Below are 23,313 nucleotides of genomic sequence, written 5' to 3'. Positions count from 1 at the left end.
ATCTGGATGCCCAGCAGATGAACAATCCCTGCTCTCTGTGCCCATCTGGGTGCCCAGCAGATGAACAATCCCTGCTCTCTGTGCCCATCTGGGTGCCCAGCAGATGAGGATGGGGCAGATGCCATCAGCAGATGGCACCAGCCTGGTCTGGCTGCTCAAGCAGAGGCAGCTGCCAGCCCCAGGCTGGTCCTGGTCCCACTGTGCCCACTTGGATTTGTGGAACCCTTGCAGTCACCAGAGAGGGGCGAGCCAAGAGTCTGTAATTCATGCACAGTTAAAGCCCCAGGAGAAGGAAGTGCAGCAGCTCAGGAGATCCAGACACACCAGGGCAAGCTCTGCCCAGGGCCCAGCCCTGCAGATTCCCAGTTAAACCCAGGATGGTCTCACTGGGACAAGTGCCAGAGCACTGCTGTGGCCACAGAACACGAGGGACTCAGCTGAGCCACGAGGAAGGGGCAGGATGTGCTCCTCGTGCCCCTGCCCTGCTGGCTCATGCAGTCCCACCAAGCTGAGTCACACCAGTTCCCTGCCCCACCTTGCCAGGCACAGCATTTTGCCAAGTCAGGCTCCTGCCCCGGGCATTTACAGGGCTGTAAAGCGAAGCACGAATTTATCATGCACACTCTGAGAGCAGCAGGCAAGCTCACAAGCCAGTCCACCCTGTAGGACAACATGCTCACTCCTTCAAGGGCTCCCCAGCAGCTCAAATTGCTCCCATTCTAAAGGAGTTCAAAGTCTGCCACCTGCAAAGCAGCCCAGGGCTTGGTGGCATTCCAGGGCTGGGGACAGGGAGCAGCAGAGCCCTGGAGCTCCTGGACATGAATGGGGCACACACAGCTCTGGGAGAGCTTCTCCTCCAGCCCAACTACAAACTCAGAGGGGGAAAGAAATGCAGTTTATCAGCTGTGTTTACAAAAACAAAAGGCAGAATGGGGAGGGCTGAGTGTGCTCAGGTACTTCCAGAACAGTCCCTGATGCCAAAACCTCTGAGAAAGGAGCTACATCAACCTTCAGTGATTTATGTTATCACAAATACCTGCAAACCCAAACAACTCGAGTCTGCTGTGAGAATATTCCCTGGCTCCTCTGGATTTCCAGCTCCCAAAATCCAGCACTACCCAGAGTCACATCGAATAACACCTCACATCATGTAAGAAGTCACATCAGCATCTCAGAGGGATGGATTTTACACCTTTAGCCCTGCTGGGTGTGTGAGCTCAGTGAGAGGGCCAGGGCTGGGTGCTTTGGAAGGTTCATTGGAGCAGTCCCGGTTCCTCCCTCCCTGCCCCGTTGCTGCTGAGCCCCGGCTAACGAGGATCACACCAAAGAGCCATTTCCACAGAGAACAGCCAGGGATCAGCCCTTGCATGGGCCCTGTTGGGAGGGAGGGCATTTCCTCTGTGTCATCCTGCAGTGAGGATGGTGCAGGGACAGCTCCTCCTCCTGCCCACTTCCCTCTGCCTGCTCACCGACGTGGGTATGACATCAAGCTGATATGAAATCATGATGATTTCACTGCAATTAAGGCAGGAGCAGATGGGGCTGATGGAGCTGGCTAAGCAACAAATCTTCTAAATTGGAGAACGCTGTCAAGAGAAATTAAAGCCTCGTGCAAAAAGTCAACTTGGGATGGCAGGAAAATTCCACATGGGAGGGACTGCAGGGAGGCAGCCAGGCCAAGCTCCTGATCAGGGCAGTAGGGCTGGGCTGAAGCATTTCAGCTCAGGAAAACCCCAGCACAAAGCAGGGACAAGTTCCCAACCAAAAACACCTAAAAAAGCCAAGAGAGAACAGGCACAGCACTGCAACAGCGAGGCAACACTTGAAAAACAACCTCCAGAGAGACATAGAAATCAGGGAAAAAAAAATAAATAACAAGTGTGGCACATGCTGGACAGGCTCCAGAGCCAGCAGACACATCGAGTGTTTTTAACACAGCCAGGGGTTGTGTTTGTCACTTGTTACCAACACCACGCAGAGCAGCAGCCAAGCAGTGACGCTGGCACAAACTGGGAGCCAGAGCTGTCTCTCTTCAGAGCCTTTACAGGAGAAGAGAAAAAGGCTCTCAACTGCTTCTGACAAGGAATGGCTTAAATAGGTTAAAAATAATGGAGCAGTGCTGTGCACATGAGCACTCGTGCTCCCAATTAAGCAATCCTTTAGAAGGCGGCCTCAGGAAGCCTCTCGGAGCCCTTCTAAGGAGGTTAATGAATTGCTGTGGAACCCTGGACGCAGCTTACAGGGTGACTGAGGAGCTGCTGTCACAGCCTAATGCCATTACCCGAATTCTGGCACTTTCCAGCCAGCACGAGGCTGCAGATCCTGAGCTTTGCAGCCTCTGCTCCAAACGATGATTCCTTGTCAAGGGCCTGGGGCTGCTGCAGAAGTTTGGCCCGGGCAGGTGAATCTCTCTCCACACAAAACCTCTGCAGAGGCACAAGCAGAAGTCAGGATCCAGGGTTTTAATCCTTCAGGGTGAAATCTTTGTTACAAACCAAGGAGAGCACACAGCAAACGGGTGTTGGGTGCCAGTTTAAGGTGGGCATCTCATGCCCTGCCCAGCACATCGGCCCAGAAACAAATTCTGTTCCCACACATCTGCAAGGCTGACAGAGCTCCAGGCTCCTCCACAGCACTTGCAGCTCCCCAGCTACAAACCCATGCATTTTGACACCCTAAATGTGTTTATTCTCCCTTGCAGAGCTCAGCAGCAGCAGCTCTGTTTCCAAACCCCCCCCCAAAGTCACGAGCAAATTTAACGGACAAAGAAAATAATTTATTCTCCTGAAACCAAATTGTTTTCTCCAACTTTTCAGCGAGTATCTCATGTCAGAGCATGAAAAGCGATGCCACAACAATTCCGAGCAGCCTCTCCAAGGCCAGCTGCCAAGAAGGCATTTCATTGATGCTTCCTCCCCTCCTGCCAACGTGTGTTGTCAGCCACGTTGCCTAGACAGCAGAAATCACGGATAAGGACATCTCACAGTGCTCTAGATACCAGTTCTTACAAACAGACTGGTTCTCATAGGAGGCATTGCTTGAAAACCATCCTTATTTGGATGGGGCAGGACTCAGGAGTTTGGGAAACCATCGTGGCCAGGAGAACGAGCTGCATTTCTCCTTGCACCTGGCAGGCAGCAGAGCCTGCTGTGCTCTGCTATCTCTGAAGCCCAGCAGCCTCCCTGATTATCTATCCCAGCGTTTATTATTTGTTATTATTAGCACACAGTGTTCTCCACCCAAAGCTTAACATCTCAGGGCAGATCCTTCTTGGACAGAGTACAGGGGAGCCTTGATCCACATCATCACCATTCCAGGAGTGCACAGTGTCTTATGATCCTGAAGAAATGGTTGTCAAAAGGAAAGAAAGATCTTTTCCAACAGTAAAAAAACTGTGAGCAGGAACTCTGCTCCATGCATGGAAACAGTCTAAAAAGCAAACATACAGACAACATTTACACAATAGGCATCTGGCAGCATTTTCAGACATTTTTTTTTTAATTTATTCTGACATGCTATAAAGGAATAAATTACACTGTTAAAGAATTACCAGCAATAAAAGTATTTCTTTCTTTCAGCTGGGCTAGAATAGGAGTGAGAAGGAAGACAGCCTGGGGCAGTAACCAATGTGAACTCTGCATGGTGCGAGGCTGCCCCCAAGAACAAGAGGAAATCTGGTCATATCCACTTCACAAGAACTTGAAAGAAAATGCCTTGGTTTCAAACCATCCGAATTTTTTCAAACCATTCCAATTTTTGTCTCCAAAGCAGCAATCACAAGTCAGTCCAGCCGAGGCAGGACACGGCAATGCTCGGAGGCTGCCAATCCTGGGTCTGCAAAAGATGCCATTTCATTTTAAAAAATTCCAATCTTATTATGGAGGGCTGGTCTCAAACAACAGGTTATAAAAATGCAAGACTGCCCCTTCCCCCTCAAGGAAAAAATACAAAATTTATTTAAAAACAAAATGAGGAAGAGTTACAACACTAAATCTAAAATGATTTAGAAAGAAATATGACTTCTTTTGCTTAACAAATGGCCTTAAACTTGGTTTAAAAACAGGGTAATGTAAATTTCTTAAACTGAATTAACAAGGCAAATTAAAAAAAATCTCATTTCCTTACAGAAACAGTTTTTAGTTTTTAATGAACTTGTAAACAAAAAAGCTCCCGCTTCAAAATAAAAACAAAATCCCAGATCATATAGATGTTTACAGTGATTACATTTATCTAAGCAACTTACATACAGGTTCAGTTGTAAGATGTTAACTAAATTTCGTGACAAATATGCTGTTTTTCCTTTTATACCAAGAACATTATAGAGTTAATGCAGAGTCCTAAAGATTATCTAGTAGTCGCTAAGTTTCTCTTAAGTCTTCACTTTAGATGCTGTTATTTCTAGCACAGGTAAGCAGGCAGAGTCTTTCATATGCTTAAAAACTGGAATCTTTGGTTACTACCATGTCAGCTGGCTTGGTATGTTGCACATAGAAGCCAACAACTTTAAGAATGTTTTAAGTGTACAACTTTCAAAACCCAGGGAGGAATAACCAGAAAAGAGTGCACAATTGTGAGCATTTACAATTATCACAACTGTTGCCGAAGACTGTTCATGCCATTCTTCCAAAACAATGAGATCTCATAAGCAGTGTAGTTCAAAGTAAAAAGGTAACAAAAATTGGCATATGCACAATTTTCTCCACTTGTGTGTCAACCATTAGTTAACTTTTCCACTTGAAAAAAATGCAATAGAAAACTGGACACCATGTTTCACTATCTCAGTAATATTCACAATTACAGCTGCTACAACTCAAAGTGCAGCATCACTGACACTGCCCAGAGCCAGTTTATACTGATATTAAGTTCTTTACACCAAGGAAATGGTTGCCCACAGCCACTGGCAAGTGTATCAACTAAAATTTCTAGGATTTGGGGAGTGACAAGTCCTGCTCCGATCTGCTCTGCTTTGTCCCATCCTCGTCATGCTCAGAAACCTGCAAGATAAACACAAGGGCAAACTTACTGATACGGGATGGAAACGAGCAACAGCATTCACAGGAGGAAAATTAAACAGCAGTTATGGTCATTCAAAGGGGAAAATGCTGCTCCATCTGGGAATTGCAGAGTTCCTGGAGTCCATTTCCAAAGGTAACCAGCACTGGCCACAGCCCTGGAGCTCGCACACCTCTCACTGCACTGGGAACGGGCTGAATGCACCAGCTGGATGCCACATTCCTCCTGCAGGAATCCAGCCCAGCAGTTTGAAAACAAGCTGTGTTATTGCCACTAGGAAACAGGATGTAATTTCATAGGATTGTTTTCTACTCGTCTGCAGTGGCTCATGTTTATATCCCTGAATGTCAAGCTGTCATCTGACTGCAGGGCGCTCTCCAGAGCCGCAGTACGGCAGTGGCACAGGGGATGGCACGGGCACTGGCACAGCCAGGGCATCACTCACCCACCTCACAGCAACTCTGGCACCACAAAGCCACAGCAGCAGCCACAACAAGGCAGCAGCACCGGGACAGCCCCTGGGCAAGCAGCACACTCAGCCCTGGCAAGGACAAGGGCTGACTCACAGGGCAGGGAGGTGCTGCACACACAGCAATTCCTTTCATGTTCAGAATTCCAAATGACACTGGGGGACAGGGAGAGACAGGAACACACAGAGATCTCCAAGAACCAGTTCCTGCAGGCTAAGCCAGTCCTCCCTCCGTGCTGCTCTCTGGTGACTCAGGTGCAGGGCTGTGCTTCACAGCCTCAACCAAAGATGGCCTTGCCAAGCGAGTTCCGTTCTGGATGCTCTCCAGACAGGATGCTCCTGCCCATGGCTGAGTTCATCACAGCAACAGCCCTGAGTTTTTGCAACAGAAATCTTTTCTCAGTGAAATACAGACAGAGCTGACCTCAGCTATAAGAGAGAAACAAGTGCAAACAAGTCTTACCAGTCTGACATTCTGTCCAAAATGTATCTGGAGAGCACCCAGAAAATGGCTTTAACTCTTCCAGAACTGGCTACAGGTCATTTCAAAGAGGTTCAAGAACTTGTTTCAAACCCAGTGTTAATGCATTGAGGGACAATTCTCTTTATCCAGCTCCGGTCATATTAAAAAAAAATCCTGCACCAGATTTAAGACAGCCATTCCCACTTGAGTGCAAGTTCCCACAGAAAGCCCAGGGACTCCTGAGTTCCCTAATCCCTCCTTGATGGACACAACCAGAAATGATGCTGTTTTTCCATTTAGTGTGTTCAGCAGAGAACACTGATTCATCTCTTGAGCCACTTTCTCCACCAAAGCAGCCAAAACAAAGCCAACTAAGGAGAGTGTGGAAAGAAATAGATCAACTCATTGCTTCAGAAGCCTGAGTACTTCACAAGAAATGGGAGCCTGGACCTGAGGACAAAGGACATCCTACCAAATGATCTGCTGCTATCAGAACTCCTCAAACCCAAGGTAATATGGGCAGGAGAACGTCCAGCTACAGAGAGCAACAGGGAGCTGGATTCAACTCAAAATGTCCCTTCAAAGTCCTGTAAGGACACAGCCCAAGCACAGCTGAGCTGGAGATACTCAGGGCACTGCTGGCATGAGGAACGTGCTGGAGAGTCCATGGTGGCATCTCTTCCACACATCTTCACTCCATACAGGGCCAAATCATCACTCCTGTCCCTCTGAGGTGTTACCCAGAGCTCTGAAAATCTCTGTGCTATCTGAGGGATCCTCAAACTGCTTTATTATTACCATGGCTGAAGATGTGATTGACAGGGGAGCAGCAACTCCAGTGTAATTCCCTAAAAACCTCCTCAGTGTGAAATGCTCAGACTCTGTGTATTCTCCATTTCTCCAGACAAGCAAGTGAGAAGGATTCAGGTGACAGTAATTCTAATTCTCAAGCAGAGAAGTCTCAGTCTGTTCTGAGCAATCCTGCCACCAGCACAGGCAATCCAGCAAATATTAATGGACCTGCTGACAGCCTCGAGAATCTCCACTGCCAGGAGTTAAAAACACCTCTCCCAAATGGCCCTGGTAGACTTTATCCTGCAGATTGACTGCTTGAGTCACTTTTATGACTGAGGGAAGCTGAGTGTAAGCACAGTTACAAATCACACCTGAACAACTGCTGCTCTGGCAAAAGAGAGGCAGCCCAAGCTGCCCGAGTCAGCAGAGCTCTGTCTGCTGGAACAGTTCACCTCTCCAAGTTCCAAACCAGCTGATCTGGCTGTTACAAAAGACACTGCACACAGTTCCAGAGAGGGGCAGGGGAAAAAAACTGAAGAGAAAAAAGGCCATGGACAGAACAGGCTATTCTGGAAGCAAGCAGAATATTTAGCCTGGATAAACTCTAGGATTTGTTGATGATTTAACATGGATCTGAGTTAAGGAAATCAGGAATATCTGTAAATGAGCACACTGGGCAAACAATCTGAGTCTGTCCTTCCCTGGCCCACCCGGCCCAGATGCAAATCTCCAACAGCACTTTACAAATAACTGCACCTGTACATTGCTATTTGCAGGACTCCTGTTCAATGGACAGGGTTACCACAGGGGTAACATTTGATACCAGGAAGCCTTTTAAGCCACTTCCACACAGGCTTTGCCACAGCAACTACAAAAGAATTTATCTGAACTCCAGAAAAAATAACCAGGTATTTCATCCTTCCAATGTGACACAGCATCCAAGCCACAGAGCTTAGCTGGGTTCAAAAAAATCTTCATTAACAGGCAGAATTCCTCACAAAAAGACATGTAGGATTTTAGGACTCTGGAAATCTCTACTTTGCTGAAGAGATGAAGCCTCTGAAGTCTTCAGATGTTTGCCAAGCACTGCTTCAATGCTCTGCTGACATTACAGCTTGATCAAGCCAAAGGTCACAAGCCTTTCTTGGTGATGGGGAGAGTCATTCCCCAAAAATCCCAAAGAAATTGTGCTGAAACCCCAAGAAATTAATCTTAGCTGTAGCAAGGGGTGTCTCCAAAGCACAGTGTGATAAGGAAGGTAAATCAGTGAACAGAAATGGTCTGAGGCTGCAAGGCAAAGCTGGCTGTGAGCTCAGCTCTGCTCTCTGGCACTGAGGCATCACCTCAAGGTGCAGGCAGAGAATCCCTTTAATGACCTTTTCTTGCTTCACACACAGCACTTGGGCAGAGACTGAGGCAGCACAGCAGCACGTTAAACCTCAGAACACTCCAGCCAAACTGTGTTTCACCAGCTCACAACCTGATTTTCAGGGCAGGTTCCACCTCCAGATCACCACTCCTGCAAAGCCCTCACTCTGAGCATGAGCTGCTGTGAGGAATGTGCATTTTTGCTCAAATTATCTTCTGCTGCTGGAACAGCCAAGCCCTCCACACCCCAAATTGGGCTGGGTTCTGAACTTCAGTCAGAGTTTCTTTATTTCAGGAAGCAATCCAAGCCCAGGTGCTTAATCACCCAGTCTGCTACTGGTGCTGCAGCTGCAGGAACTGGTTTCCAGCCTGTCAGACCCAGCCACTCTATGCCAAAAATCTGACACTTAATGGCATCTCTGAATTTTTATTTTTTTTCAAGAACCACTTCAATCTTGGGAAAAGCAGCAGGTGTTTGAATACTTCATTTATTCTGAACAAAATGTGGGTTTTGATAGCTATTTTGACTAAAGACACCTGGTAAGGTCTGAATGCTCCCACACTATGTGAAGAACAATGTTTAAGTTTATTGTAAACACTTCTGCATTTCTCTGATTTCCAGGACTGTCATGTTAGCAAGTATGTAATTTTATACATATAAAAATGACAGACAAGAGGTACTGAAGAGCAGCAATGCCTCAGTACAGAATTTAAACCTTGCTTCTCTATTCTCAGTCACACAATCTCATTCGTTTCAAATTTTATCCACAGCTCAGCTGCAGGAATTGGTTTCATGGCAAGACTGGCTCACAGATGTGGCAGTTTCATCCCAGGGACTTACCAGACTCACACCAGCACATTTGCATCATTCAAATAAAAAAAAAAAAAAAAAAGTATTTTAAAAGCTTCTAGACCATGTGGGAAAAAAACTGACGTGTCTTTTCAGAACTCAGTTTTCAGTTATTACACAATTACATTTGAACATGTCACAACATTTCCCTTTGAAACCATAACCTAGAAACATCAAAAAATCATCAGGAAACCTGAAGCCCCACCCCAGAGCACCCAGATACTTCAGAAAATTGTGAGTTGGCAATCCACAGCAGTTTGGGGTTACTGCTTGATTTAGACAAGGCATTTTGAGCTCACTGGTCCCTTCCTTGAACTCTGGACCAAATGTCTCAATGTAAACCCAGTGCAGGAAGCCAGAGCAGTCACAATTTTCTGTTCCCAGTGTTTGAGGCATACAGAACAGAAGCAAACCCACAGCACTGTACCAGCTGCCACAGAGCAGAACCCAAAGTCTCTAGATCCTTGCCTAGGCAATGAGAATTATCCCTTAAAAAGTGTTAGGTCTAGGATTTTGGATTGCATTATATATTTATACATATATAAGGACATATATATGTATATATATAAATCAAAAGAAATAAAAATGTCACATTCCCAACACCAAGTCAGTTTCTTGTTTTTGGAAAGTGGTTAATGCGGGAGCAAAAGATGCAGTGGTTAAAAATGACCCAACATCCCCAGAAGAAATGATATGAATAACAAGGACATTTTGGTATAAAGTTAGTAGTCAAATTCTCCAAGGACGTCTTTTGGTTTTGCTTTTGAATTTAAGAGCCAAATGTAGTTTTTAAACCACCTCCTTGATCTAACACTTGGAATTGCCGCCGTTGTCCAAATTCGTGGAATTTTTGTTTTTCCTGTAACGTCACTTGGTTCTTGGCTACTAACCTTTCATGTTACTCTTGGATTTGTCAGTTTGCTTGCCTGTGGGGGTTTGGGCCTGCTGCCCCTGCCCACTGGAAGAGGCTGCCTGCTGTGCTGCTTTCTGCTTTAACATTGTCCAGTCGAATGTGTAGTCATACTGGTGGTTCAAGGTCCTGCAAGAGAGGGAAACGTTCTGCTGTAACACATCCGAGCCAACAGCAAGCCCTGCCTGAAATCCCACAACTAGGGGATAGCTCCTTCTCTAAGCTGCTTTAGAGATTATGAATGGTATAGAAATGCTAAGTGTTACTAACTTAAAGGGATTCTTGCAGCAAGCCCAAATGCCAGCCAGCAGCATTTACTCATTGCTTACACAAAGGTCTGCACTTGTGGAAGCAGCACTTCCTCCCAGCCCAGCTCACTCACCGTCTGCACTGAGCTTCTGAGCTTTTTTTTTTTTAAATATAGATATAATTTCAAGGAAAGACTGCAGTATTGTACATCATTGAATAGGAATTCTTTGGATTCCAGAAACCTGGGGGGAGACTCGAGAGATCAGTACCTGCCCTTCCTTTGCCAGGTGCTGCTCAGTGCACAAGGTGCAGTTTATGTTCCAGTTGCTCTGACGAGCTCAATGAAGCAGCACTATTCTCCTCCACTGAAATCTCTCTCCTGAGAACCACTGCTGGGCCCAGCACTGATTTCCAAACATAAAAAGCTTCAAAGACTTCTACCAAGGGGTCAATTTCTCATGGTACTTGCAACAGAACCTGAAGCATGGGCTCAACCCTGTGGTCACATCACACAATGCAAAAACAAGAGACTCTTTTCCCTTTATGTTTAACATTGAACAATCATTTTCAGGTCCTTTAAACAGCTTTTGAAGCTGTGAAATGAAAGGGAGTCCCAGAAGAACTCCCTACACCACACACACAGGAGCTGCTCTCTGCAGTGCCAGTCCCACAGAGCAGTTCCCAACTGGATCCCTGAGAAGTTTCTGTACTTTTCCACTTGGAGACTGACCTGAAAAGAATACGGAATAATTGCCTCAGGTACATGTAATCTGGTGCCTCTTCAAAGCGCAGGCCACGACAGTAGTTCAGGTACATGGCAAATTCTGCAGGGAACCCCTGGAAATCAACAGTGTTAATCAAGCCATGGCTCACAGCAAAAACCTCCTACCAAAGGCAAAAAGATGGACATCTGTCTCTAAGAGCAGAGGAAAACTGGCTGAAGCTGCATGAATTAATTCCACCTTGCCCCTGGTTGTTAATGTGCTCTGGAGTTCAGCATGTGCATTTGCTCAGGTACACATTCCTTCCCCAGAACTGTCACCTCATGGGTGCTTTGCAATCAGAAGCTCTCTGCTACCAGAACCTTCAACATTTAACTTATTTATAAAGCACACTGTTCACCCTAATTAAACCTTGTTCTTATTAACTAAGTCTCTAAAATAATCATAATTATCTGGTAAGAGATTCACTCGTGTTTCCTTGATAATCTGCTTGAACACAGTGGAGACAAGGTCAGTTAATAAGTATTAAACGTGAAAACTTATGAAAACCTCTTTCAAAGATTTTTCTGCTTTATATTTTTAAACATTGAATGCTGTATTAAAGCCTGCCTGTAATGGGTAACACAGTAAAAATCCCAGGGTGTAACATCCCTGCAAGTTCAAGGCCACACTGGATGGAGCTCTGAGCACCCCAGACTAGTGGAGGGTGTCCCTGTTCCCTGTCCCCAGCAGGGGATGGGTGATTTTTAAGGTCCCTTCCAAGCCAATCCATTTCATGAACAGTTCAGTGGCTTGGGAGATGCTGTCAGACTCTGGGGACAGAGATGTGCAGGACTAGAAAGTGCAACCCTTGGTGCTGCTGTCTGAGGGGCACAGGCCCTGCTGTGCTGCTGTCTGAGGGGCACAGGCCCTGCTGTGTCCTCAAGGATCTTGGTTAAGAAGCACTCAGATGTCACAGTGCAAGAGGAATCTTAAGACTCAAAGGAAAACTCTGGAAAAACAAAGATCACTTGCATCCAATTCCACCACAGCCACTCCTTGAGTAAGGGCAGACAATATGAACCCTCCTGGAGAGGCACAAAGTGGCTGTGGGCGAGCCAGACAGCTCCACCTTGGTTACTTATTTACTTCTGATGTCAAAGCTGCACTGTAAACCTTGAAGAACTGACCAGGCCTCACCTAAGAGAGCTGGGAGCTTGCACAGCCAACAGTCAGCCAGACCTGAATGATGGTGGCAAGAACTTGGCCAAGGAGCAGCAGCAAATGCTGCCCTGTACACGTTCCCAGTCATGCTGGGTGGCCAAACACAAGGCACCCAGTGCCTGCCAAAGCTGAATTATTCAGCAGCAAATGCCATGTGAGGCTATTTAATATATTGGCTCAAGTTTAGGGGGGAAAAAACCAACAAACAACAAACCAAACAAGAAAAGCATTTCCATTTCACAGTATGACATCATTTGGAAACTCTTACCTTACACAAAACCTCAACAGGAGTGGACATTTTCTTTTCACTAATCTTTTCATACTTTTGCTTCTTTGTTGCAGCCTGTGGAACATGTAGGTCACAATATAAGAGATATTGTGCAACACTGGATTAACAAGGACAGCAGCAAAAAAAAAAAAAAAATGACAAAAATCCTTTGGTCAACCATAAGTATTTTATGTGAAATCTCCAAGTCCCACACACTTATTGCAAAGAGAATGAAGGTCAATCTGGTATTAAGATTTGGCCACAGTTTAATACCATTTGTCGCAGTCTAATGCTTCCATCACATGGCACAGCTCGTGTAGCTCTGGCTGCTGCTTTTGTCCATGAACCACAGCAGACTTGCAGCTACATTTGCCAAAGTTGTATTAATTCCCACTCAGTGCCTCATTCAGGGCTGCCTGGTGCTTCAGCACCCTTTACATTCATCTGCAGCTGAGGAGTTCCAGTGGCCCACGAGCTGCTGCCTTTTTAGAAACTGTGCAGCTGCAACACCATTGGAATTACACAACTCTCACACGAAGAAAGAAAAACAATTAAAACATGAAAACCAATCACTGGAGTCTAAATGAGTGAAATAAGAAATGTCTGCCACGTTTGTAGCTGGCTCCCATACATGGAAATCCTGAACAAGCCTGCTGCAGTTAATAATTATTCAGTTGTGCCATAACCTGGACTGAAGACACACTGAGGCTGAACTTGCCAGGCAAGAGATTATTTCCATGCTCTCTCCAGCAATTCAAAAAGCCACTAACAATGTTATTTTTTATTTCCCAAAGGGGCCTCAGCCTGCAACAGGACAATAACTGGCAAAGATGATGTCAGCTATTGTTTAGCATAAATTTTAAGACAGTCCAACAATGCACATTTTGCCTGCTGCGTAAGAGGCAGAATCCACAGTCTATAAATATCAAGCTTTGGGAAAAGCTGCTTTGTACAACCGAGGCTAAACATTATATAAACCCACCTGGCAGGCAGAAGCATGCTACCCAAACATGAAAAAAAATATTAAAAGGGTGGGGGAGGGAAAAAAAGCATCCTAACCTACCTTTAATCCTTGCCAGGGCAGACTGGTTCTGTTAAAGTACATCAATACATAGCCTAGAGACTCCATGTCATCCCGACGACTGCAGGAGGAAAAACACAAGGAATTACAAATTCTGCCATTTCTTACTTTATTCCACAGAGCTAGCATTCAAAAATTTAAATTAAAAAAAATAATTCAGGAATAAACCCCAAGAAAACCCTAAGATAGGAAGAGATCCTATACATTTTTAAAGGAAGGAATATTCTGTAGGTATTGTGTGTTCTAAGCTTCCACCTGCAGTTATAGTGATCTTTGGAAAATTAAAAAAAAAAAAAAACAACAACAACAAAAAACCAACCATGAAATGTCTTTCCTGCCTTCTTAAGTAGCTTGGGCAGAAACTGAAGATTTTCCTGTAGGAACCATGGAATGCATGGTAAGAGAGAATGAGGTTAATGAGGTCAATAAGGCTGTAACATCTTGTCAGTCCCATTTTCCCCTGAACCTTGGCTCAGTCTGGGATCAATCCTGACCACCTGGTCCCTAAGGGGCATTGCTCCTTTCTTCCTTGCCTTCTGTCAAAATCCCTGAGCTGCCTCTGATTTTAAAAGGCAGCAATATTTATGGAGGTACATGGATCAGTCTGAGAGCTGCCTCTGCCTTCTTCCCCCCAAAGTCTGGAGAATTCCAAAGTGATCCATCCAGCTGAGAACTTGCACAAACTCTCATGCAAAAGGCTTCAAATGCTTTCTGCCCTGCACATGTTCCCCATCCCCACTCTGGCCACAAGAGCTCCACTGTGCTTTGCTCACAGCTTTCCTGAGCACCAAGAGCAGCACAGCTCACTGCAGTGGAAAACACAAAAACACACTCCAGGATTTTTTTTTTCCTCTTGGCAAAGTTGCCTCTTCCCAGCTGTGGTAAAATCAGATTTTTTCCTCTGACTGCCCCTCTCTGCAGCTGACATCTATTGAATATGAGGCAGAAAAATAACTTCTTTTTCTCCTCCCTGCTCCCTTATGGGGAAAAGCTGGTGGGTTTTGCTGCTGCTCTCTCAGCCAGAGAAGGATTTAAAGGGTGGCAGGACAGACTCTACAAGGATCAAAAGGCTGACAGTGGTACTGCAAACAGGATTACACACAAAGGTGAGGGGGAAACAGCTCCCCTGAAGTGGGAACAGGCTCCAACCTGATCTCTCTTGGTAGGAGAAGAAAGAAGCTGGGGATGTTTTGTGTTCTAGCACCAGAACAGCCTGGCACTCCTCACTCATGGGCCAGCTCTGTGACCCTTTGGGAACAAAGGCAAAGCAATCCCAGGGGAAAATCAGCTTGGCTCCAGAAAGCTTTGAGCACAAGGCCAGCAAAGCTCTGCAGTGCCCAGGGAAGAGGGGATTGGTTCCCTCCCCTCAGATCATCTCGGCTGCAACATGAAACCACAGACAAAGGGCTGAAAAATGATACTGAGCCCACAAATTCCAGCCTGCAAAACTTGCTAATTCCATTAGAACTGCAGATTTTAATCACCAACAGCATTCAGTGAACCTGTACAGGGACATAAAATTCTCTGAGAAGGCAGTGGTAAATTCAGCAGCAATAAAGGGTTTAAGAGTGTCCACCCCCCACCCAGCTCATTGTTTTAATGTTTAATGCAATGATCTCATAGTAGGAAACATTTCGTTCTGTAAATCTGCAGTGGGTACATTATTACAATATATTGATAAAAACAGTTTTCAGGATTTGGAAAACAGGACAATCCTCTCCATTATTAAAATAAATAGCACTGCAAACAGCTCCTTGAGCACAGCTGTCATTACCTGTAGGAAAACATGTTCTGTACCAGTTAAAAGTACAGGACTAGAGGTTGAAATATTCTGCCATAAGCTCCAGAACTGGTTTCTCTTGATTACAGGAATGCATTACTTCTTTGCCTCACTGCTGGCTTGACCTAGACAACTTAGCAGCTTTTAGCAAGCACCAACCTACATTTCTAATTATAACACAATTCCCATTACCAGCAGATATGGTGTAAAATTCAACTAAACTCAATTTTTTGTACCCAACTAAATTCAAAAGCAACATCCTTTGCAGGTCCCTCCTTCACTCTCAGGTGCAAGCACAGATATTCCCTTACCAGAACTGCTTGGGATCTGTGAAATGGATTTATTTCAGAAGTGACACCTGTCATTATCTCCCTGAGCCACATACCAGGCTTAAATAATGGCACTGAAAACAATAAAATACCCTGAAGGAACCTTAAGGAAATTAAAGTAAAAAAGGAAACATGGAGCATTTTAAAGCACCATTTGTGGGTTCCATGTTCTGTTGAAGCTGACCATGAGAAATTCTGTCATTCTCATCTTGGTGAACACAAAGGTCAGAGGCACAGACATTCCTGGAGGCTTTAACTATCCTACAGAGGTAAAGCCACACTCTTCAGTTATCCAATACAATTTTTAGGCACAGATGTAAGGAAGAGAGGCATCCCTTGATATCCCATAAACATCTAACACTTCCAAACAACTTGAAGTGCTCTCTCCACGAGAAAATGCTGGGATTCCGTAGGAACAAAATGCCTTTGATCCAGAAGATAAAAACGTGTTTGTTGATTAAGCAAAGCTCTAAGAAATATATCCACACATATGTGTACATAGCTACAGACATAAAACTAAAACACAGTGTGACTGAAGGTATTTAAGTCTTGCTTGCAGGCAAAAGGAGAAATAATGGTTTACTGAGTTGATGAGAGTGGGAAAACAGGCCAGACACCAGCTTTAGAACAGCCCTTCTGCTTGCAGAAAGGCTCTCAAGCCAGTCAGCACTGCTGCCAACAGGTACCAACACATCAGCAAAGTGCAGCATTTTATGTGTGAAGGGCCTCTGACACACCCACATCAAAGTATGGCTTAGCCTTTAAAAAGCCAAAATAATATGCAGAACATCCACATGATGTCTGCAAGACACACAGTCTCTTCAAGAAGCAAATGAGGTGCTTGGATTTTCCCCCCATCCTCACACAGGCAGCCAAAAGGAAGAACACTTACAAAGAGATGGATACACTTTTCATACAAAATGAGCTCAGACTCTTCAGAAGCTTCCAAAGAGCACCCTGCACCCTCCAGGAGCTGCACTCACCTCTGCTCAATGCCAAGGTGTGCATTGATGCTGGCATATCGAGCTGTGCCAGTGAGATTTTTGTCTTCTCTGTATGGTATGTGTTGCCTTGTCCTGTTGTCCCGGTACTTTTTGGCCAAACCAAAGTCAATAAGGAATAACTTCAAGAGAAATGAAAACAGGTTAGATTCCTATCCAAAACCCCAATTTCCCAACTTCTTTCAGTAGGCATTAGCTATGTTTTAAGACACCCAGACAATGTAACAGCCTACAGTTAAAAGAAGCAAAGTAACAGTGCGGAGGCGCAACCAGCTTTAACTAGTCAGTTAAAAACTCAATGGTGAATTAGTTCAAGCCTTTTCTCAATCCCCTGCAATGGATTAGATGGTGCTACTCAGCCTCTGGAGCTCAGTTCTACCACTGTTTTCTATCACTGCTGTAGTCTGCTGAGGGAGGAAGATGTGTGAAAGCACATCCCAGACCCCACTGGCACACACATGGAGCTAAGGGCAGCTTCATGTACAAGGCACATCCTGCAACCCCCTGTCCCAAAGAACAGTGGCCATTCTGCAGAGCACAAGGCCAAAACCTTCCCCAGCAAACAAGACAGCTTGTTCTTGGCACATTTGAAGGCTCCCAGCACACTGCCACAGCAGCAGGACAAACTCGCTGCTTCTAACACAGCCAGGGAGCTGGAGCCAAGCAATGGATCCAATTTGGGTTTCTAATAACCAAGCTTGCCCAATGATTTGGTATTTAGCAACCTGAGTGTGTGGTAATTAGTGTGTGGTAATCAGCGTGCTGCCAGCCAGCCCACCTACAAAGGGTCATCCAGGCTGTACTTTCTTGGGCAAGATTGCAGGACCAGGCAAAAACAGCTGAGGCAGAAAGAAGCACATAAAGAACCTTTCAGACTTCAAGCTACAAATCCTGATTCCAACACTGGATTAATGCTGCAGGATCAAGGACTACAATCCCTACAGTGCTGCAAAAGTAACTTGGGTGGGGGCAGAACGTGATGGAAAGAAGATATTTAAAGTTTGATTAAGTCTCAGTAAAAAACAACTCTGTATCACCTAAAAGCTGATTCCAGAACTGAAGATACATCTTTAAAAGCAAACTGGAGACTAAAATACATCCAAGGCTGAAATGGGGGGTCACTGGAACACTGGAAGTGCTGTGAACTAAGAAGTTCAACTCTGAAGTATCCAAGATACTGAAAGTTTCTGAATTGCAGAGTAGCTATGGCTCAGAATTCTGATTCAAGAAGATTTCCCAACTACAGTAGCCTAGACAGGAAAAAGCAAAGCTAAAATCCTCTTCAGCTCCTGGTGTCAGAGCAGAAAAGCTGGGGTTGAAGCCTTGCCATGATTTACATGCAAACACAAGGCACTGCAGTGCTGCATTGGCTGTTCAGGTGAAAGCCATCCTGAGAGCCCAGAATGCTTGGAGCAAGAGACATTAATCCAAGTTTTTAAATCAACTGCACTGCTCAGACAGCTCAGCAAGGTGTGGGTCTTGGCTGTGCTGCACCCACTACAGGCAGCGACTCAGTGAGCATGGATATGTTCCCTGGCTACCAGGAAATCACCTGATATGCCAGGCAATATTTGATATTGAATCCCAAAGCAGACACTGTAAGGCTCTACGTGATTGCTCCTACGTGACTTTCCTAGAAGCAAAGCCTGAGCTCGAATGCAATCCCTCATTTTCTGATTTGGTCCACAAACACAGACCTGTAACTGGCTATTATTTTGGAGCAGCAGCTTCCCTGGGGAAGTTTGCTGTGTTCCCTAGCTCAGGATCAGTCTGTATTTCCCTGTGCATGGGCTGGAGGCAGAGGAGTGAGCCCCTCCTGGAAAGAACTGAGCTGGGAGACACAGCTCAGTCTGGATGAGCACAGAACGTCCCAGTGCCAGTTCCCAGATAACCTCACACCACCTTCATTCTGTTTGTTGCACTATCAGCAGGAAACTGGAGAAGTAGGGCACCATTTTTGCCAAGAGCAACTAGAGAAGTAGATCAAAGTCTGTGCCTGTGATAAGAAAGTTTCAGAAGCAGACAACAGAAGCCTGTCAGCTTGTGTACAGCAGGAATCTGCCTGGGATTTAATCCATGGAGACTACTGTGCAAAGCTGTGCTCCAATGGCCAAGCTCCTGAGCAGTGATTCATATTCAGCAATTTCCAGCTGTCCTGCTACCAACTGGCAAATGTCTTCCTCCCTCTGCAATTCATCTTCTCTTCAACAGTCAGAAATATGACATTAGACACTACAAGATAAGCTCCTGCTTCTCCAAGATGCAGCTTGTTGGAGTAATTTCAGTTTTTAAGCAAAATGGATGAAAATATTAAGTCTTCATTACACATTAGGGGTGATTTTGGAAGGAAACTGCACGGGGAGGAGTCTGGCTGAAGTGGTAACAGAACTTCTCCACATGCATCCATAGGAACTGCAGGAAACCTTCAGCAAGGCAAGCAGGAGCCCTGCTATTTCATGTCTATCCTTCACCACACTTTTAGAAGATTGCCTTTTGAGTTGGAAAGACCACAAATGAAACCTGCACCTGAAATCAAGCACGTACATTTAGCCCTATCAAAGTTTAGAAATAATTCCACAATTTAAACAAGCGCCACAGGGAAACATCTTAGTAATGTTACATGTTTGCCAAGTATGTCTGAATAATGCCAACATAAGAGGTGCTTTTGCAAGGTCTACATTCTCCAGAAAAAACAAAATAAAAAACAAAAAATAAACCAAACGAAAAAAAAATAAAAAAATAACCGAAACAAAAATAAAGCACATGAATTTGGGGTTGAGGTTGGAATAGGAGACAGTTCAGACCTGGTTTAATCCTGAGAAAGATGGGTCCTGAGAAGTACTAACAGTCATGCTTCTTTTCCTCTTCCCCACTGGAGATTCTAAACACTGAACAAACAATAGAGGGTGGCAGTGCATCAAACAGTCTTGCTTACATTGCAACATTGGCCGGCGCAGACAGGCAACACCGAGGCGTTCGAGAAAGAACAGGGTAGCCAAATGCCATCCTTCTTCCACCAAGCACTGTACTTTTCAAAAAAACTCTATCTTTCCATCTTGTTTTTGAGTCATATTTTGATTATTTGCAGTGGTATTATATTTTTTTTTTTTTTTGCAAGGAGAAAATTTGACAGATGGGACAAAGGTAAATTTCAACTGTGAGCCGCTCCAAAATGGCACTGCCTTAACCAGGGATAGCAATGGTGACATTTGGCTCTATTAAAAAAGGAAATTCAAGTTTTTGCTTACAAAAGCAGCCTTTGGTTCCACAAACTGCCCTTCCCCCATAAGATATTTAGAAAAAGTAAAATCTTCAGTAAGGAAGAGGTAGAAGGCATTTAGTCACCTTAAAGTTTACTTTCATAAGCATGCAGGGCTTATTTCTAGCAGAGCTGGAAATTCATCTTTTAAGGTGGGAGCAAAATTTCTCCCAATGACCAAATTAAAATTTGGGGAAAAAAAATCAATTTCATTTTTTTTTTTAAATATAACTGACAGGAAGCTACTGGAACAAGATTACCATGCTGTTCTAGTCTTTGTGGCTGATTTTCTTTGAACTGTGTAGAGTCATCTCAAAAAAACCTCCAAACTACGCTTGGTTAAAAAAAGAAACATTAAATATTGTATGGTGGCAAACGTTTCCTAGATTCCAAACTGAAGGAACCCATTCCATATTTTGCTCATGTAAAACTATTAATTTGCACTTGGGTCAGGAACTAACTCCCTATTTCTGTGAAATATAAGTGAAGCCCATGCCCACAGTGCTTTACCACCATATCATTGCATGGCTCCCTAAAGGGAAAAAATCAAATGGTTTGTAGGCAATTTTGTCTTTGATTTCAGCTGATGCAAATCTAATGTGTTCCTCCTCTAAAGTAAGCAGAGCAGCAATTTCTAGGCCATTAATCCACACCAAGATGATCTGGAGTGCAGCAATGCCAACCTAGCATGACTGTGCAAAAGTATAGAAAAATGGCCCAAAAAGAACAATTGGAAATCAGAAACTAAAACTAGGAAAAAACCAAAATAAAAGTTTTCAAGTTCTACTTTGAGTCATGCCAGAGAATTAAGGAGCCTAAACTGCTCAACACAGCAGAGAAAAATAGAGCTGTACAGAGTGAAAGTATGAAACTTGGGAACAAACAAAGTTTAACAGCAACAGGATTACATAAAGACTGTCTTTCAGCTGGAATTACAAACTTTTCCACCAATGGTTGTCTCTAAACACTCAGTGCATTGCACCTCTTCAGACAAGAGCTGTTATCTCACATTATCCAAGCTTTCCCCTTCTAATGCTCATGGCCCTGAAGTTGGCATTCATACAGGCAAACAAAGGTAAACATTGTGATTACTGCTAGTGCCTAACCAGATGAGACATCCTGGGATGGCATCTAGAGAAGATAAGTGGGAATCTTGCTTCCAATAAACAGCTTGATCACGTACATTTGTCCTGAAGTTAATTTCTAATCAGTAGCATGCTTAATGCATTGCCAATGCTGCCTGTCTGCCCGAGCTCGACATACAAATTGCAGGATTAAGCATATTTCACTCAAGAAAACTAAAAAGAAAATGAAAAAGTTGCCTTCCAGGCAGGAAACATGCACTTCTGACTATGTTTACCCATCCCAAAAAGTGTAACAACCTCAGCCCACCCCCCACCCACCCTCAGCTTTTTTTTCCCCCACAAAGTAAACTGAGACAAAATTTTTGTTGTACAGCAGGTATTCTACAGCTTAACAGTTTTCCATCAATTGCATCATTTCTTTTATTTATAAAGGCATCTGCATGTTGGCTCTTGGTCTTATCCACAATTCTGGTGGTTGAAGAGACTTTACCAGTGTGTCACTGCAAGGTTTAATGCCCTGCTGACTGGTAGGTCAGGAGCTCCCACGTTGCACAAATTGTTTTCATCCTAGGAGGTCAGCCCCAAGGCCAAAGATGAGATTTGACTTTATCATAGAGGAATAAAATGCTATGACAACAGACATCTTGAGAGAAGTCTTCTCTAGGGTTAGTTTATAACCTTGTTGCAAGTCCAGAATCATCTTGCAATCAAGTGCATGTCCCAGGGTGGGTCAGAGACCCACAGCATTTACAGGTGGACACCAAGACAACCAAGTTCTCACACCCAAGAACTGTGGTTTAGCATCCAAACCAGCAGTTTTAGCAATGGATTTTACAGAAGTTGTGCAGCTGGAATCAAATCCCACAGGCATTCCCTCTGCAGCTTGGAAACAAAGAGCTTTGGACTAACCTTATTACAGTGACGCCCAATACCCATTAGGAAGTTATCTGGTTTAATGTCTCTGTGTATAAAATTCTTTGTGTGCACATATTCAATTCTACTGATCATCTGTAAAAAAAACCAGCAACATGTAAGATTTCAAAGAGAGCAAGACATTTCATTCAACCTTCAATGAAAGCATGAATTTTTAGTGTTACCTTCCTCTGCAACTTCAGTTTATGCATTTGCTTAATGAAAACCAATTATTTAAATGCTGAGTAACTTTTTTCATGTTAAAATTCCACAATCTTAGTCAGAAACTGGCAGATTAAATACTTGAATAATTCCCAGATATTGAAGTTCATATTTCTAACTATAGCATCCTATTAAAAAGTGATTTTTTTTTCATTGTTTCAAAGCTTTTATAGCTACCACAAGCCAATTTTAAAGCTCATTCCCTCCTCCTGCCCCAGTTACTCATTCATCTGGTTATTCATTGATCAAACATCACTTTTTCAGGTAACAGTTTTCATGGAGCAAGTCACAATTTGATGGTGGCCCATCCTGCCATAGCCAGGCTCCCCTGATCCCAGAATATTGGAGACATGGAGAAACTCTGGCCCATCTGTGTCATCACACAGGGCCAGCCCATTTCCTGTGGGTGAGATCACAGCCATGGTTATGTGGCACAGCTCTGCAGCTCCTCAAACACTCCCCTTGCAGCTTTGAGCTGTTACATCACACCCTGCCAGCTGTTTGCTGCACTGTGCCCTAGAAGCCACTTCTGAGCACTGCCAACCCCATTTCTGCCTTTTTCCCAGCTGACAGCCAATTAATGCTCATCATCCTAAGGAATAATGCAGGCAATGGCTCTCCAGAGCAAGCACATCACCCTCCTAGGGCAGGGAGAGCAGGGACAGCTGACCTTGTCTCCACACAAATGCCTTGAGCTTCCTTGGCCAAGAGCCTGGGATTCCACGAGCATCTGGCTGAGTGACAACTTGGTACTGATATCTATTATGTAATATTAGATGAAATTTCAACTACCATTGAAAAATTCAACTTTGAAAAACCCTCAGTGCTTTTCAAGGAGCTGAAGGAAGCACAATCAAGCAGCAAGAAATAAATATGGCTGCTCATTTCAAATGCTGTATTCTCATGACCAAGTTGGAAAAATACCAACTGCTATAAAGAAAGACTTAAGAGAGTTTTAGAGGCTTTGATTATGTTGGAGGTAGAGGGGCATCTCCACTAACAGCTTTAAGAACTGTGAGGACCAAACAAGCAAGGCAGTTATTTATTATTAGCTCACTGTCTGGGCCTAGTGATGCCTTGGATCATTTGTCCTGAAGCAGGAATTGTTTTGTCTCCCTGCTCTGTGCACAGAGCTCACCATCCCCTGATATGAAGCTCAGAACTGCACGCTAAAGCAGCACAGAATGTGAAAAATAGAAAAGCTAAACCTGAGGCATCACTGGGGGCTACAGGAGGGTGTGAGAGCACAGGGACAGACTTGCATGTATCACCACAGGTCCCAGTGAATCAGATCACCCACAACTGGACACTGCTCAGCCCCCATGGTGATACTG

The 23,313-nt window shown here is 44.5% G+C and overlaps 1 protein-coding gene across 5 annotated transcripts in view; it reads right to left on the bottom strand.

Moving 5' to 3' along the window:
* Positions 1–4,130: 4,130 nt before the first annotated feature.
* The window catches only part of CSNK1A1 (casein kinase 1 alpha 1), a 31,798-nt gene continuing 12,615 nt past the window's right edge, over positions 4,131–23,313 (bottom strand). Inside the window, exons 4-11 of one of the 5 annotated variants that reach the window (XM_064724639.1) lie at positions 21,755–21,853; positions 19,306–19,389; positions 16,484–16,623; positions 13,374–13,452; positions 12,311–12,385; positions 10,848–10,954; positions 9,849–9,997; positions 4,857–4,994 (exon numbers count right to left, since the gene is read on the bottom strand). In XM_064724639.1, the coding sequence (XP_064580709.1) occupies positions 4,987–4,994; positions 9,849–9,997; positions 10,848–10,954; positions 12,311–12,385; positions 13,374–13,452; positions 16,484–16,623; positions 19,306–19,389; positions 21,755–21,853 (741 nt within the window). In that variant the 3' untranslated portion in view covers positions 4,857–4,986. Of the gene's footprint in view, positions 4,995–9,843; positions 9,998–10,847; positions 10,955–12,310; positions 12,386–13,373; positions 13,453–16,483; positions 16,624–19,305; positions 19,390–21,754; positions 21,854–23,313 lie in introns of those variants that run through there. The other 4 variants (XM_064724641.1, XM_064724643.1, XM_064724642.1 and 1 more) reach the window with 4 other exon arrangements.

This window comes from Zonotrichia leucophrys, chromosome 13, assembly GCF_028769735.1.
Source record: "Zonotrichia leucophrys gambelii isolate GWCS_2022_RI chromosome 13, RI_Zleu_2.0, whole genome shotgun sequence".
NCBI classification, from domain to species: Eukaryota; Metazoa; Chordata; class Aves; order Passeriformes; family Passerellidae; genus Zonotrichia; species Zonotrichia leucophrys.
This window is presented reverse-complemented; position numbering and strand designations above follow the sequence as displayed.